General features: G+C 41.2%; 1 protein-coding gene across 2 annotated transcripts in view; it reads right to left on the bottom strand.

Moving 5' to 3' along the window:
- The window catches only part of LOC106573228 (homeodomain-interacting protein kinase 3), a 59,172-nt gene extending 43,372 nt beyond the window's left edge, over positions 1-15,800 (bottom strand). The window contains exons 1-2 of one of the 2 annotated variants that reach the window (XM_082962534.1): positions 15,378-15,800; positions 7,821-9,000 (exon numbers count right to left, since the gene is read on the bottom strand). In XM_082962534.1, the coding sequence (XP_082818660.1) occupies positions 7,821-8,506 (686 nt within the window). In that variant the 5' untranslated portion in view covers positions 8,507-9,000; positions 15,378-15,800. The remainder of the gene's footprint in view (positions 1-7,820; positions 9,001-15,377) is intronic. The other variant, XM_014148069.3, reaches the window with a different exon arrangement.
- Positions 15,801-16,628: the final 828 nt, after the last annotated feature.

Raw genomic sequence — 16,628 nt, 5'->3', positions numbered from 1 at the left:
TGGATAGAAAACACTCCAAAGTTTCTAAAACTGTTTGAATGGTGTCTGAGTATAACAGAACTCATTTGGCAGGCCAAAACCTGAGAAGATTCTGTACAGGAAGTACCCTGTCTGACCATTTCTTGGCCTTCTTGATTATCTCTATCCAATACAGGGGATCTCTGCTGTTACGTGACACTTCCTACGGCTCCCATGGGCTCTCAGAAGGCGGCAAAAAGCTGAATGATATCGAGGCAGCCCCTGGTTGAAAAACATTAGCGCGTTTGGATAGTGGCCAGTCACAGTACTATGAGACTCAGGCTCGTGCACGAGGGGATCCCATGCTTTTATTTTCTCTCTCTTTTGTACGTAAACACGCTTTCCCGGTCGGAATATTATCGCTTTTTTACGAGAAAAACTGCATAAAAATTGATTTTAAACAGCGGGTGACATGCTTCGAAGTACGGTAATGGAATATTTAGAAATGTTTTGTCACGAAATGCGTCGTGCGCGTGACCCTTATTTACACTTCGGATAGTGTCTTGAACGCACAAACAAAATGCCGCTATTTGGATATAACTATGGATTATTTTGAACCAAACCAACATTTGTTATCGAAGTAGCAGTCCTGGGAGTGCATTCTGACGAAGAACACCAAAGGTAATCAAACTTTTCTAATAGTAAATCGGAGTTTGGTCAGGGCTAAACTTGGTGGGTGTTTAAATAGCTAGCCGTGATGGCTGGGCTATCTACTCAGAATATTGCAAAATGTGCTTTCACCGAAAAGCTATTTTAAAAATCGGACACCTCGATTGCACAAAGGAGTTCTGTATCTATAATTCTTAAAATAATTATGTTTTTTGTGAACGTTTATCGTGAGTAATTTAGTAAATTCACCGGAGGTTTGCGGGGGGTATGCTAGTTCTGAACGTCACATGCTAATGTAAAAAGCTGGTTTTTGATATAAATATGAACTTGATTGAACAAAACATGCATGTATTGTATAACATAATGTCCTAGGTGTGTCATCTGATGAAGATCATCAAAGGTTAGTGCTGCATTTAGCTGTGGTTTTGTTTTTTGTGACATTATATGCTAGCTTGAAAAATGGGTGTCTGATTATTTCTGGCTTGGTACTCTGCTGACAATCTAATGTTTTGCTTTCGCTGTAAAGCCTTTTTGAAATCGGACAGTGTGGTTAGATAAAGGAGAGTCTTGTCTTTAAAATGCTGTAAAATAGTCATATGTTTGAAAAATGGAAGTTTTTGTATTTTTGAGGAATTTGTAATTCGCGCCACGCCTATCATTGGATATTGGAGCAGGTGTTCCGCTAGCGGAACGTCTAGATGTAAGAGGTTTTTAAGTGTTCCCTTTATTTTTTTGAGCAGTATACTTATTTCCCTCATTAAAATACCAATCAATTTATAACATTTTTGACATGCGTTTTTATGGATTTTTTTGTTGTTATTCTGTCTCTCACTGTTCAAATAAACCTACCATTAAAATTAGACAGTGGGCAAACGTACAAAATCAGCAGGAGATCAAATACTTTTTTCCCCTCACTGTATATGAACTGTTGCTCAGGAAAATCTTTGAAATAGTTGCGTTTATATTTTATTCAGTATAGCTACCACACATCTACCAGATGCGGTATAATTAAATGCAGTCGCTCAGTGCGTTCGGAAAGCATTCAGACGCCTTGACCTTTACCACTTTGTTACGTTATACAGCCTTATTCTAAAATGTATTAACCTCTCTAGGGTAGGGGGCAGTATTTGCACGGCCGGATAAAAAAAAAAACGTACCCGATTTAATCTAGTTATTACTACTGCCCAGAAACTAGAATATGCATATAATTGTTTGATTTGGATAGAAAACACCCTAAAGCTTCTAAAACTCATATGGCAGGAAAAAAAACCTGAGAAGATTCCAAACAGGAAGTGCCCTCTCTGACCATTTCTTGGCCTTCTACACTCTCTTTATTGAAAACTGAGGATCTCTGCTGTAATGTGACACTTCCTACGGCTCCCATAGGCTCTCAGAAGGCGGCAGAACGTTGAATGATGACTTTGCAGGCCATTGCTGAAAAACAGTAGCGCATTTGGTAAGTGGTCGATCTGAGAACAATGAGACGGGGGCGCGCGTGCACGTGAGGAGACCATTTTAGATTTTTTGTCTTTGAACGAAAACAGGGTTTCCCGGTCTGAATATTATCGCTTTTTTTACGAGAAAAATCGCATAAAAATTGATTTAAACAGCGTTTGACATGCTTCGAAGTACGGTAATGGAATATTTCGATTTTTTTTGTCACGATATGCTATGTAACTTACCCTTCGGATAGTGTCTTGAACGCACGAACTAAACAGAGGATATTTGAACATAACTATGGATTATTTTGAACCAAACCAACATTTGTTATTGAAGTAGAAGTCCTGGGAGTGCATTCTGACGAAGAACAGCAAAGGTAATCCAATTTTTCTTATAGTAAATCTGAGTTTGGTGAGTGCCAAACTTGGTGGGTGTCAAAATAGCTAGCCCGTGATGGCGAGCTATCTACTCAGAATATTGCAAAATGTGCTTTTGCCGAAAAGCTATTTTAAAAATCAGACATAGCGATTGCATAAATGAGTTCTGTATCTATAATTCTTAAAATAATTATGTTTTTTGTGAATGTTTATCGTGAGTAATTTAGTAAATTCACCGGAAGTTTGCGGTGGGTATGCTAGTTCTGAACGTCACATGCTAATGTAAAAAGCTGTTTTTTTATATAAATATGAACTTGATTGAACAAAACATGCATGTATTGTATAACATAATGTCCTAGGAGTGTCATCTGATGAAGATCAAAGGTTAGTGCTGCATTTAGCTGTGGTTTGGGTTTATGTGACATATGCCAGCTTGAAAAATGGGTGTCTGATTATTTCTGGCTGGGTACTCTGCTGACATAATCTAATGTTTTGCTTTTGTTATAAAGCCTTTTTGAAATCGGACAGTGTGGTTAGATTAACGAGAGTCTTGTCTTTAAAATGGTGTAAAATAGTCATATGTTTGAGAAATTGAAGTAATAGCATTTCTAAGGTATTTGAATATCGCGCCACGGGATTCCACTGGCTGTTGAGTAGGTGGGACGATTTCATCCCACATACCCTAGAGAGGTTAAATAAAAAAATCCTCAATGACAAAGAGAAAACAGACATTTCTGCAAATGTATTAAAAATAAAAAAAACAGAACTTATTTGCATAAGTATTAAAGCACTTTGCTATGAGAATCGAAATTGAGCTCAGGTACATCCTGTTTCAATTGATCATCCTTGAGATGTTTCTACAAGTTGGAGTCCTCCTGTGGGAGAATAAATTGATTGAACATGATTTGGAAAGGCACACACACGTCTATATAAGGTCCCACAGTTGACAGTGCATGTCAGAGCAAAATCCAAGCCACGAGGTCGAAGGAATTGTCCTTAGAGCTCCGAGACAGGATTGTGTCGAGGCACAGATCTGGAGAAGGGTACCAATAAATGTATGCAGCATTGAAGGTCCAAGAACCTAGTGGCCTCCATCATTCTTAAAAACGGACAAAGTTTGGAACCACCAAGACTCTTCCTAGAGCTGGCCGCCCAGCCAAACTGAGCAATTGTGGGACAAGGGCCTAGGTCAGGGAGGTGACCAAGAATCTGATGGTCACTCTGACAGTGCTCTAGAGTTCCTCTGTGGAGATGGGAGAACCTTCCAGAAGGACAACCAACTTTGCAGCACTCCACCAAATCAGGTGTTTATGGTAGAGTGGCCAGACAGAAGCCACTCCTCAGTAAAAGGCACAGCAGCCCACTTGGAGTTTTCCAAAAGGCACCTAAAAGGACTCTCAGATCATGAGAAACAAGATTCTCTGGTCTGATGAAACCAAGATGGAATTCTTTGGCCTGAATGCCAAGCGTCACATCTGGAGGAAGCCTGGCACCATCTCTACGGTGAAGCATGGTGGTGTCAGCATCATGTTGTCTGGATGTTTTTTCAGGGACTGGGAGACTAGTCAGGATCAAGGGAAAGATGAACGAAGCAAAGTACAGAGAGATCCTTGATGAAAACCCATTCCAGAGCGCTCAGGACCTGAGACTACGTGAAGGTGCACCTTCCAACAGGACAACGACCCTAAAACACACAGCCAAGACAATGCAAGAATGGCTTCGGGACAAGTCTCTAAATGTCCTTGAATGGCGCAGCCAGAGCCCGGACATGAACATCTCTGGAGAGACCTGAAAACAGCTGTGCAGAGACTCTCCCCATCCAATCTGACAGAGCTTGAGAGGATCTGCAGAGAAGCATGGGACAAACTCCCCAATTACAGGTGTGCCAAGTTTGTAGCGTCATACCCAAGAAGACTTGAGGCTGTAATCGCTGCTAAAAGGTGCTTCAACAAAGTACTGAGTGCAGGGTCTGAATACTTATGTAAATGTGATCAGTTTTTTATTTTCAATAAATGTGCAAAAAAAAAAAAAAGTTATTGCTTTGTCATTATATAGGGTAGTGTGTAGATGGGGGGGGGGGGGGGGGGATCCATTTTAGAATAGGGCTGTAGCGTAACAAAATGTGGAAAAAGTAGGGGTCTGAATACTTTCTGTGATTAGAGTTCGGAGCAGTCTGACCATACGTTGGATTGATGCCTTTCTAAAAACAAATTACTGTGTACACCCCTCAAGTGTGCTTAGTCATGACAACCCAGCATACGAGCCTGACTATGAATAAAGGCTGCTCTTCACCGTGGTCAATCAATAACAGTGTGTTTATGGTACTGACCACATTGAAAATAAGAAACTGATGCATGTGTTAATGGCATAACCCAAAACCATAGGCAAAGACACACCTACGCAACTACTTCAATTTAAAAAGGCACATGACATTTAGCAACCGTCCTCATTTATTGTTTGTCTGTTTTAACAAGAAATTAAGCTAACTGCCCATATAAAGCATGTCTATGTCCCAGAAAGTTGACTGTTGTATACAACATTTTCTTGTCACATTATGGCATATTAGGCAACAACCGTCCCAGTATAGGGACACCGATCCTGAGGTTTTAAGGGTATTTTACCAAGCCCTCAAGACCAGGGTTTTCCTGCAGTCCTTGGATTTGCATAATTGATGTCAGAAAAGAGGTTACCATTTGAAACATGCCAGACATATAGGTAACCTTTATGGGAGGCAAAGTGAAGACTGCAAACAACAGGTACAAATGAGAGCAGAGGCAAAAGACATTGTAGTGACTTTGAAAAAACTAAACGAGAGCTTTTAAGGCACAGTATGGTACCTCAGAAAACTCACTTTACATGTTCCGATAAAAAAAAAAAGTGGTCACCAACTAGTAGTCTCCAAGACATTCAGTCAATCACCCAAAATTTCTGCAAAAACATTTTTTCTTTTTAATTAATAAAAAAAATACAGCGCTGTTGACGATAGGTGCACTTGATTCAGCAGCCCTAGTGCCGGGAAGGAAAAAAAGTGTTCCCATTTTGAACCATGTGTGTTTGAAGGTCGAACTCCACTTACCTGGCAGGCCCGGAGAGCAAATTAAGTCCACTTATAGGGCTACCGCTCTCCAATCAGATTGGAGACAGTGATCCGAGTTCAGTTACCTCATGCCATAGACTGTAAAAAGAAGCCTTGAATGCACAGCAAAGTTGATGTGAGATTTCAAAACCTTCAAAGCCACGACTAGAGAGACTCAATGAATACAGCAAAGAGCTGCTGTTTTTATGAGTAAGTTCATGTGTAAGTTGTTATTCGGCCCTGTCAACACTTTGTTCAACCCTTTATAAAGCCATGAAATGTGCGTTTTCCCTACTTCCACTCATGCTACAACCAGCTGCAATGAATGAGTATAGCAAAGTGTTTCCGTTATTATTTGCGGCTTGTGTCTTATTTAATATCAAGGAATATTGCGCTTTCTCTGGTCTCGGAGGCAGAAATAATGCAGTGCGAGTTAAATTTCGCCATCAGCTGGAAGACTGTGTCCCCTTTTCTCAGCGGAATGAGGGAGAGCGGAGGGGACGGTGTCTGGTGAGAGGCAGCCTCACGGCTGCTCCCTCCTTCCCCTCAGACTGACCATCAGATGCAGGCCAACAGTCCAGTAACAAAAACGTATACATTGTGCTCACTCAGCTGTGCCACAAGTAATACAAATGATCTATTACTAGTGTATACCAAAAATGTTTAAACAGTCTGACAAGAACAACATTGGCAGGGCAATTCAAGCACAGCTGTGATAATGTATTGGGCCTATAGCCTACTGCACAAACCTTATTGCTACAGAACTGCTTTTAATTGGTTAATGTTGCATAGGCTTAAGTTTAAATCATATTACAAAAAAAAAATAAAAAAATATGGTAGAGCTCAGCTTACATTTTGACTCAAAGTGACCTGGACTCAGAAAAGGTTGGTGACCACTGCTATAAAACGATAAGGCCTAAAATACATGTCACAGGCAGCAGTCTATGCATTGTAATTAGAACACATTTCTGATTTAATCCAGCAGTAATAGTTGAGAGCTGCATTCCGGGTCTAGTTGAGAAGTAAAAAAGTAGCGCTATGAATGAAGTAATATCCCTCTTACGAAACACTCGGTTTCAACCTCCAGTTTGTGCACTCAGTTCCTTTTTATATCTATTTGACTGATAACCTGAGTGCAACAAAGTCACACACAGGTTCTGTACCCTCACTGAAACATTACATAATCAACATCAAGAAATTAGATAAGTCCAACACCTACATGAGCAGCGTAGGGGGAAGTTTAGCAGGTGTGCAACTGCAGGGGTGTTCACATATTGCTGTTTGCGTAGGTTGAGTTCATTGGACATACTGGCATGTCTACACCTAGATAAACTACAGTTATCACATAATGATATGGAAATCTTAATCCAAGAGAAGCCAATTGTTCACTGTGTACAGTTCAGAAGGCAGGCAACCAGCCTTAGCTGTTGTGAACCTCATGTCAGCCTCTGACACAAGCTCCATGGCTGACTGAACATGAGAACTGCTGTTCCCAATACCAAGATGCAGATGGAAAGAAAATAAAAATACCTTGGTGCCGTGTGCTGCACACACACGTGCAATCTAAAACAGAGGAACGTCCAAATGCCTTTCTCCGGACTCTAAATGTGCGTTTACACGCAACATTCTTCCCCCCGCCTACTGACCTCTCTGGCTATATGCAGCCAAGCCATGAGAATAAACTGGCCTTCTAAGCTCTTCATAGACCAGGACCATTTCTGAGAAGCACCATAACACCGAAGCGGGTCACGGAGGTGTGTTACGTAACACCGTTTCAACATTTCACATACTTGTTAAATTGGAAGCGTAGGCCTATATATGGTAGTGGCCAAAAGGATTAGACATCGAGAATTTTCCATGTGTCTCATCCGGAAACATGTAAAACATTAACGGCATTCTTGTTCATGTAAACATTTCTGTTCCTTCAACAGGTTACGTAATGTAGGCCCATTTGGGTGTGACCGTCTGATGGTTAACAGAGGCAGTGCAGGAAAAGTGTTTGCATGCCGTCAAGCTCCCTCTGAAAAACCTGCAGGTTATTACAGGGCCCTTTGTTCATATTACATAATGGCCTAAATGCATAAAGCTCTGGACAATAGACTAACCCTTGTGAAATGCTACCCCTGTATCTTGGACTGGTCAGCGCTTAATTGGTAGCCTAACTGGAGTTGTCCTGATTTCTCATCCCAACTTTTAAAATATTTCTATGAAGATAAAGGCATGAACAACACTTTATTCATGTAGTCAGGTCACAGTACTAAACTGTATTATTGTGAAGTAAAAGGGCAGGCCCAACCTACCTGTAGTAGCGTGACTGCAGGTACGTGGAACACACAGCTTTGGACACATGGCTGGCCGAGCCAAAGTCGATCACTTTCACCCGGTAAGGCTGTCGCACCGGGTCCACCAGCATGATGTTCTCTGGCTTCAGATCAGCGTGGATCAGGCCCAGGCTCTTGAGCTTCTTCAGCGCAGTGGCCACCTGCTGTAAGACCGGCCGGATCACCTTCAATGGCAGCGGGCTGAACTTGTTCTGCTTGAGGAAGTCATAGAGGTTCTGCTCAAGCATCTCAAACACCAGGCAGGTGTGGCTGCGGTGCTGGAAGCACTCAAAGGCCCGCACCAGGTTATGCTGATCTGCGTTCTCGCCACTCAGACGGGCAAGGATGCCCACCTCTATCTGGCCCTGTCGCGCGTACGATGGGTGGTTCTTTAGGATCTTGATGGCCACGACCTCTCCTGTGCCCCGCTTCCAACACTTCACCACCTGTCCAAAGGTGCCGCGCCCCAGGAACTCCAGCACCTCGTAAGTGTTCTTCATGGAGCACAAGACCTCGTGCTGCACCAACTGGTAGTCCCCATCCCCGACCGCATTGCGAGCCCCAGTCCCTCCCCCATTCTGTTTGCGGGGCACTCCCCCCACCGTGTTCCCTATATTAGTTTGCAACATGGCAGGTATCATGGAAACGTCCTCCACTATCTGCATGGCTTTCCCACTGTTCTCCGGGTGCTCACCCTGACGTTTCAGCCCACATTGCAGGGGGCTTTTCAACGAGTTCAAACCTCCCCCGCTCTCTATCTCCTCACCTCCTTCACTGCTGCTTCTCTGGCCACAGTCCCCTCTACCCAGTCTGACTGCCCCTGTAGCTCCACTGCTGTTCCGGCTTCTCTGGACAGTTGCCTCGGTCCTGGGTCCGAGGTGTTTTTTGGAGCAACTCACTGTGTACTTCTTTCAGGGATGCAGCGGCCTGCAAAGATATGTCCTGCCCAAACAGGGGTCTACAAGATGTTGAAGTTTGTCTTAAATGGAGGATATTGGTAGGCTGGGCAATGCCAAGGTTTATTCCAATTATATAGGTCGACAGGGTCCAATCATAAAACAAAACAGCTGTTGAGCTCAACTCTGTTTCTTCACACTGCAAAAGGCACTCGTTTGTGTTTGATAAACATGTGGTGGGTACACCAACATTGAGGCCATACCTGTAAGAGAGAAAGAATGGGAATGATTAGTTTACAACTACCCCATCTCTGGTTTTGCAGGCAATAACTATCCAAAATACATTTTTCTTCACGCTGTATAATAAAACTTAGCCAGCCACGTTGTTGTTACGTGGCTGATTGTTAGGCCACCTCAACACAATTTCCAACAAAAATTGCTATGGAGGAGGCAATTAGACATTTCAGTTAGATCAGATAGCATGTGGTTTCCAGAATTTCCATCGGTTCTCCATAGCAAGCTCTACCGGGGCACATTCAGCAAAAAAGTAAAACCATATCAATGTAACGAGGGGGGAATCCCATCCCTCTGTGGGCGAGCTATGCTGTGTCTGTCTCCCTCAGGTAGGAAAAGCAGAGCAAGCAAAAAAGGGAACTACAGTAGATGGGGGGGGGGGGGGGGGGGGGGGCTTTATTCAAAACAGCAAACTATGTGACACTAGACCACAAGCAAACAGACAGCCAACCTGCCAGCCTGTCAAAAGCTAACCTTTCAGCATTACCTTTTAAAATGTCTCATCTTGTCACTATAGTCTCTGGAGTACCAGCACTTGTTAGATCAAAGTTGGGAAACATGAAAGTTTTAGCTGTGCTGAGGATTCTATCAGAGTGAGTGTTTGCTTCAAACAGTATGGAAAGATTTTATGCTGACATGGCAATAGTTACACCATGGGGCACAAATACAGTGCCTTCAGAAAGTATTCATACCCCTTGACTTATTCCACATTTTGTTGTGTTCCAGCCTGAATTCAAAATAGTTGAAATATTTTTTTTCTTCGTCACGCATCTACACACAATACCCCATAATGACAAAGTAAAAGATTATTTTGATCGTTAGCCAATTTATTGAAAATTAAATACAGAGATCTAATTTACATAACTATTCATACCCCTTTACTATGATGCTCCAAATTGAGCTCAGGTGTATCCAATTTCCTTTGATCATCCTTGAGATGTCACTACAACTTGGAGTCCACTTGTGGCCAAATCAATTGTTTGATTTCGAAACACCTCTCTAAGTTCCCACAGTTGACCGTGCATGTCAGAGCAGAAACTATACCATGAAGTTCAAGGAACTGTCCATAAATTGAGTATTTTCAATAACAGTGGTCATCATCATTGGGAAATTGAAAAAAATACAAAACTACCCAGACTCTGCCTAGAGCTGTCTGACCAAACTGAGTAACCGGGCATGAAGGACCTTGGTCAAGGAGGTGACCAATAACATCTCTGACAGAACTACAGAGTTCCTTGGCTTAGATTGTAGTCCTTCTGGCATGTTCTCCAGTCTCTACAGCACTTCAACAATCTGGGCCTTATGGGAGGCCAGAAGAAGCCACTCCTGAGAAGAAAAAAAACATGACAGCACACCTTCAGTTTGCAAAAAGGCAAAGATTCTGTGGTCGGAGGAGACAAAAATGTAACTCTTCGGCCTGAATGCAAAGCACTATGTCTGGAGAAAACCAGGCACAGCTCATCATCCGTCTAACACCATCCCTACCATGAAGCATGGTGGTGGCAGCATCATGCTATGTGGATGCTTGTCAGCAGCAGGGACTGGGAGACTGGTACAGCTTGAGGGAACAATGAGTATAGAGAGACAAATACAGGCAAATCTTTGATGAGATCCTGCTTCAGAGAGCAAACGACCTTAGACTGGGGAAAAGAATTACATTCCAAATGGACAATGACCCCAAGCATACAGCCAAAGAAATGCTGGAATGGCTCCAGAACAAGAACGTAAAACTCCTTGAGTGGCCCAGCCAAAGGCCATACTTGAATGCCATTTGAAAATCACTGTCCACAGCTACTCCTGAACTAATTTAATAGAGCTTCAGAAAATCTGCAATGAAGAATGGGAGAATTTTTTTTTTTTTTTTTAAATCACCAAATCCAGATGTGCAAAGCTGACAGACATACCCAAGACGACACAAAGCCGTAATCATCGTAAAAGGTGCTTCTACAAAGTATTGATTCAGGGGTGTGAATACTTATGCAATTGAGATATTTCTACATTTCATTTGTTTCAAAAATCATGTTTTCACTTTGTCATGGGTTATTAAACAATCTTGAATTCAGGCTACAACAAAATGTGGAATAAGTCAAGGGGTATGAATACTTTCTGAAGGCACTGTATGTCATGTTCAGACAGACGAATGGGTGTCTTTCGTATTGAAATGGATTTAGTTTAGGGAGGGGCATGGTTAATTGAATATCCGAACAGACGTTAGTATTCAATTACCGTAAAACTGCAATTAATTAAGCCCTGAGTCTCAAATAGCCACCTGTGTTTTAATAGCTGGGCAACAGAAAACATTATAGCAAATAAAACGCTGGGTCTAAATTAAATTGTTTACGAGCTTATCATAAATTATTTAATGTTTGATTTCTTACATTAAATAATTCAGTATTGACTTAAAATTGTAAATCTGTTTTTATTGCTGGTAAGAAACTACTAGCCATTGGCTGCTAACAGCTGAGTACTGATCGCTAACTGGCAAACACAAAAACAGAACAATTTTGGGTGTACAGAACAGTAGAAATAGTCTGATCACCCTTATGTGACAAAAGTAAGAACTACCGAAAAGCACAGTCAAAGAGGAGAATAAATATTTCGTAAAGGAAGAGGCACACTAAGACAACAACAAAAAAAGAATTGCGAATGTGTGTAAATAACAATGAAGAAACAAATTAAAATGCTGGAATTAAACAACTACGCAAATGAGCAAAACGTGTGCATTAAGGAAATAAGACACCTTGATGAACTAGATTCCTGTCTCTAATAAGCGCCTGTTGTGTTGAGCGATTTAAGCAAATAAACACCGGGGCTATTAATTGAAGATTTACGGTACTTGAGATATATATATATATATATATATATATATACATACATACACACACACACTACCAGTCAAATACCTACTCATTCAAGGGTTATCTTTATTTTTACTATTTTCTGCATTGTAGAATAATAGTGAAGACATCAAAACATATCGAATCATGTAGTAACCCAAAAAAAGTCTTAAAATCAAAATATATTTCATATGAGATTCTTTAAAGTAGTCAAAATGTGAGATCTTTATTTCCAATAGATGTGTCTTTGTGAGACGCAGAGTAGGTGAACAGATGATCTCTGCATGTGTGGTTCCCACTGAAGCATGGAGGTGGTGTGATGGTGCTTTGCTGGTGACACTGTCTGTGTTTTATTTAGATTTCAAGGCACACTTAACCAGCATGGCTACCACAGAATTCTGCAGCGATACGCCATACCATCTGGTTTGTGCTTAGCAGGAGTATCATTTGTTCAACAGGGCAATGACCGAGGATGTGTAAGGGCTATTTGACCAAGGAGAGTGATGGAGTGATGCATCAGATGACCTGGCCTCCACAATCACCCGACCTCAACCCAATTGAGATGGTTTGGGATGAGTTGGACTGCAAAGTGAAGGAAATGCAGCCAGAAAGTGCTCAGCATATGTGGGAACTCCAAGACTGTTGGAAAAGCATTCCAGGTGAAGCTGGTTGAAAGAATGCCAAGAGTGTGCAAAGCTTTCATTAGGGCAAAGGATGGCTACTTTGAATAATATATTTTGATTTGTTTAACAGTTTTTTTTTACTACATGATTCCATGTGTGTTATTTCATAGTTTTGATGTCTTCACTATCATTCTACAATGCAGACAATAGTAAAAAAAAAGAAAAACCCTGGAATGAGTAGGTGTCCAAACTTTTGACAGGTACTGCAAATATAGATGGCCTATTTTAACAATTGAATGGCTTTTGTCTAAATTAAATTATCCTTGACATTTTTACCAACAAGTATACCCCATGACATTTTAAAGTCTTGAGTAATAACTTTTGAATGCAGTTTTTATAATGGTGCATTGAGCTACTGCTGCGCATTTAGCCCCCAGGTTGCCCTGACATTAGTATGCCATTTCCCCCACTTCAAAAAGCAATTACAGGTGCTCACCTAACGGTTTTCACAACACCTGACAGATGAATGCAAAACACTCACCCCAAAAACTTTTGTTACAAAATCAGTTATTATGGTGAAAATCTGACTTTTCATTCTGTTGCTTTTAGCCAAACTACCGGAGAAAAGAAGCATGCCCGCTGTCTAGCATTTACATCAGCGGTCTCCAACAGGTTAATTGCACACTACCAGTAGCTCGCAGCCCACCTATGAGCTTGCCAAACAATTCTGCAAGTACATGCAATTTTCACATGTTCCACCGACAGAAATACTTGCCCCAAAACCTTCAATTAAATGATAACTGCAAAGTAGGCTTACCTGGCAGAAGTATATCATGAATAAGTGTATCTATTATTTGTCATTTGCAAACTTTGCCATGAAATGAACAGCAGCAGTTCAGAACTGTCACTAGACCAGCAGATTAGACAGCACATTCTTCCCTCGCTAGATCTGCAACGTAAAAGGGGGCCAGAGGTGCAATTAAAATTATTCCAGATCTTCTTATGTGATTTAAGCATCAACAAGGACTCAGAACATCAAATTTTGTTGTTTCTTTAAGAGGGGCGGCAGGTAGCCTAGTGGTTAGAGCGTTGGGACAGTAACCGAAATGTTGCTAGATCGAATCCCCGAGCTGACAAGGGGAAAAAAAATCTGTTGTTCTGCCCCTGAACAAGGCAGTTAACCTACTGTTCCTAGGCCACCATTGTAAATAAGACTTTGTTCTCGACTTGCCTAGTTAAATAAAAAAGAACAATTGTAATTGTCACTGAAAAATATTCTACAAGGAAAAATATAAAACAATCACAGATTTTATAGAGTTGTTAATTAGCCACTATTTTATCAGGTATATTGACAGAAAACAGAGTGCACTTTTTCTTGTACACTAAGGACCCGGGGAAGAGTTGCTAGGGAGAGTAGAAGAGAAGAATGTGCCTATTTGAAAAGGGGGAAATGATTTAAAATTAGTAGCTCACAATAAGTAAAACATTTTTTTTTTAAAGTAGCTCTCGTGTTGGAAATGGTTGGAGACCCCTGACAAACATAATTCTGATTGCTTGAGAGTCAGTAGCTATTTTATTTTATATTTTGGCAAATCAGAATATCCCCAAAAAGTAATATGAACAGTAACATAATATTAAATGCCCATCCCTACTTCAGTTGCTAATTTAAATTGTAAAAACCAAAAGATAACACAAAAAGCAGATTGATAGTTGCATCACACATTAACTGAAGTGATGTCATCCTACCAAAAGGAACAGTGCAAAATAAAATAAACGGAATACCCCATGAAAGGTTCACTTCACACTCAGGGGTACCCTGTGGTGGTATAAATCAGAACAGCAAGTCTTAATTCTTCATCATTATTTTCATAAACCTTCTCCAACACTTACTAGTTACCACACTAGCTAAGTACCAAAAGAGTCAGCTGCAACGCCTTCTGTCCATACAAGCAGTAGCCTGATACCCCATCATTGGTAGGAGACCCTGGTCTAGTGTTGAATTACACTCCTCACCATTTCAGGATTGTAAAGGCTGCCTGCTGTAAGAGGCCACTAGTAACTAAGTCAAATCGAATCACTAGTGACTGACCTTTCTGTGTAAGTAATCAACAAATGGGTGGGGGTGCAGACTGAGGAGGGGTATGGGTGGTTGATAAGGCACCTGTTGACAACGTAGTTTTAAGTCATTTCAAATAAGTAGCTAACGTTAGTAGTGCCAAGGCAGAAATCAAATAGTATGTCAATTATATAAGGTATTTCATGTTTTAACTAACTATATGTCTGAGGGATAAAACATTGTTATTATAAGTTAGATGGCTGGTGAATGTAAGCGTTCAGCTTGTCAGTTAACGTTATGTCACAACAAGAGGAAGGACATGACTGGGACTTCTCGTTCCCCCGAGTGGATTACTACTCAGTGACAGTGTGTGCAGTAACGTTACTGTTGCTATTCCACAAAATGTAGTTAACGTTGGCCATTCCATGACGTTGGCTAGCCAGCTAGTTGGTAGGCAATAATTAAATCACCCAAAATCAGATAATTAAAATGTACATACAAACCAATGGACGAATCAAAAATGCAACCCATGCTGACGAAAAATGTTTTGCTAACATTAACTATTGGCTAGCAACCAGCTAGCTAGTTTGACAGATTTGCTAACGTTAGCTAGCCAACGTCTACGTTTGGCATTGAAGTCAAACTATAAGTAAAACTAACAAGCTAGCTATTTACTAGTTACGAAATGCATTGAAATTCGCACAAATGGCTTGATAATTTTAACGTTAGCATATATAAACGTTAGCTATCTTTATTAACAGTAGTTAGTGACAGAATACAGTCAGCAGGGCTTCTCTGAACATGCTAACGAGTTTAACAAGTACCCACACCATGCTCAGTCTGCCTGCAATGCTGCCATCTTGTTCTCCTGGACAACGAGGCTTTCGATAAACCCACCATCTCACACATTTTAAACTCCAAATAACTCACGTATTACACCATTAAATGAAACCAGTCTTCGTCCACAGCGTAGTCAACAACTGCCAGTTTCGCAAAAAAAGTGGGTCTTGTTTTCGTTTCAAGGCTAACGAAGCCCATATTTCTAATCTTTGTTGGGACCAGTTTTCCCAGAGAGCGTACAGTTCCAGCACTTTGCTCGTTATTTCATCAACTAGCGCTAGCTATGTTGGAAGCCAGCAGAAAAAGTCTCCCCACCCCTTTGCTTGTGCAATGTTTGAGAGTCATAGAACAAGACCAGAGAAATCAACCATCGACACATTACGAGCTGACTTCTGAGCACGATATCGTCAAAGCCGCTGGCCGAGTTCTTTTTGCATGGCCCGGTTCCCCATGGGAGCGGAGTTAACTGATTTTAGACCATTCCATTGGTCCTTAAGGGAAATCGCCACTCACCCGGGGCACCGGGCCAAGCAAAACGAACTGCACCAATTGTAATCTATAAAGAAAATAACATTTATGAAACATGATTTATAAAAAGAAAAAAAAGAAAACTATGACAAATTTGAGCAAATATAAACAGTCCCCATAGCCTCAGTCACGTGATTTATTTCCTCAGTTACTTAAATCCAATTATAAATCAGGTGGTTCTGAGCCCTGAATGCTGATTGGCTGAAAACTGTGGTATATTTAAGCAATAAGGCCCGAGAGGGTGTGGTATATGGCCAATATACCATGGCTAAGGGCTGTTCTTAGGGCAACGCAATGCAGAGTGCCTGGATACAGCCCTTAGCCGTGGTATATTGGCCATATATCACAAACCCGAGGTGCCTTACTACTATTATAAACTGGTTACCAATGTAATTAGAGCAGTAAAAATAAATGTTTTCTCATACCTGTGGTATACGGTCTGATATACCACGGCTTTCAGCCAATCAGCATTCAGAGCACAAACCACCCAGTTTGTAAAAGACCGTAGACCATGCATTGGTAAAAAAATAAATATATTTTACTGTCCTAATTAGGTAATCAGTTTATAATAGCAATAAGGCATCTCGGGGATTTGTGGTACATGGCCAATATACCACGACTAATGGCTGTACACAGGCAAACTGCATTGCGTTGTGCTTTTAAGAACAGCCGTGGTATATTGGCCATATACCACACCCCTCATGCTTATTGCT

This window comes from Salmo salar, chromosome 16 (assembly GCF_965601325.2).
Source record: "Salmo salar chromosome 16, fSalSal1, whole genome shotgun sequence".
Taxonomy (NCBI): domain Eukaryota; kingdom Metazoa; phylum Chordata; class Actinopteri; order Salmoniformes; family Salmonidae; genus Salmo; species Salmo salar.
The sequence above is the reverse complement of the archived record's forward strand: the minus strand, read 5'-3'. Positions and strand labels throughout refer to the sequence as shown.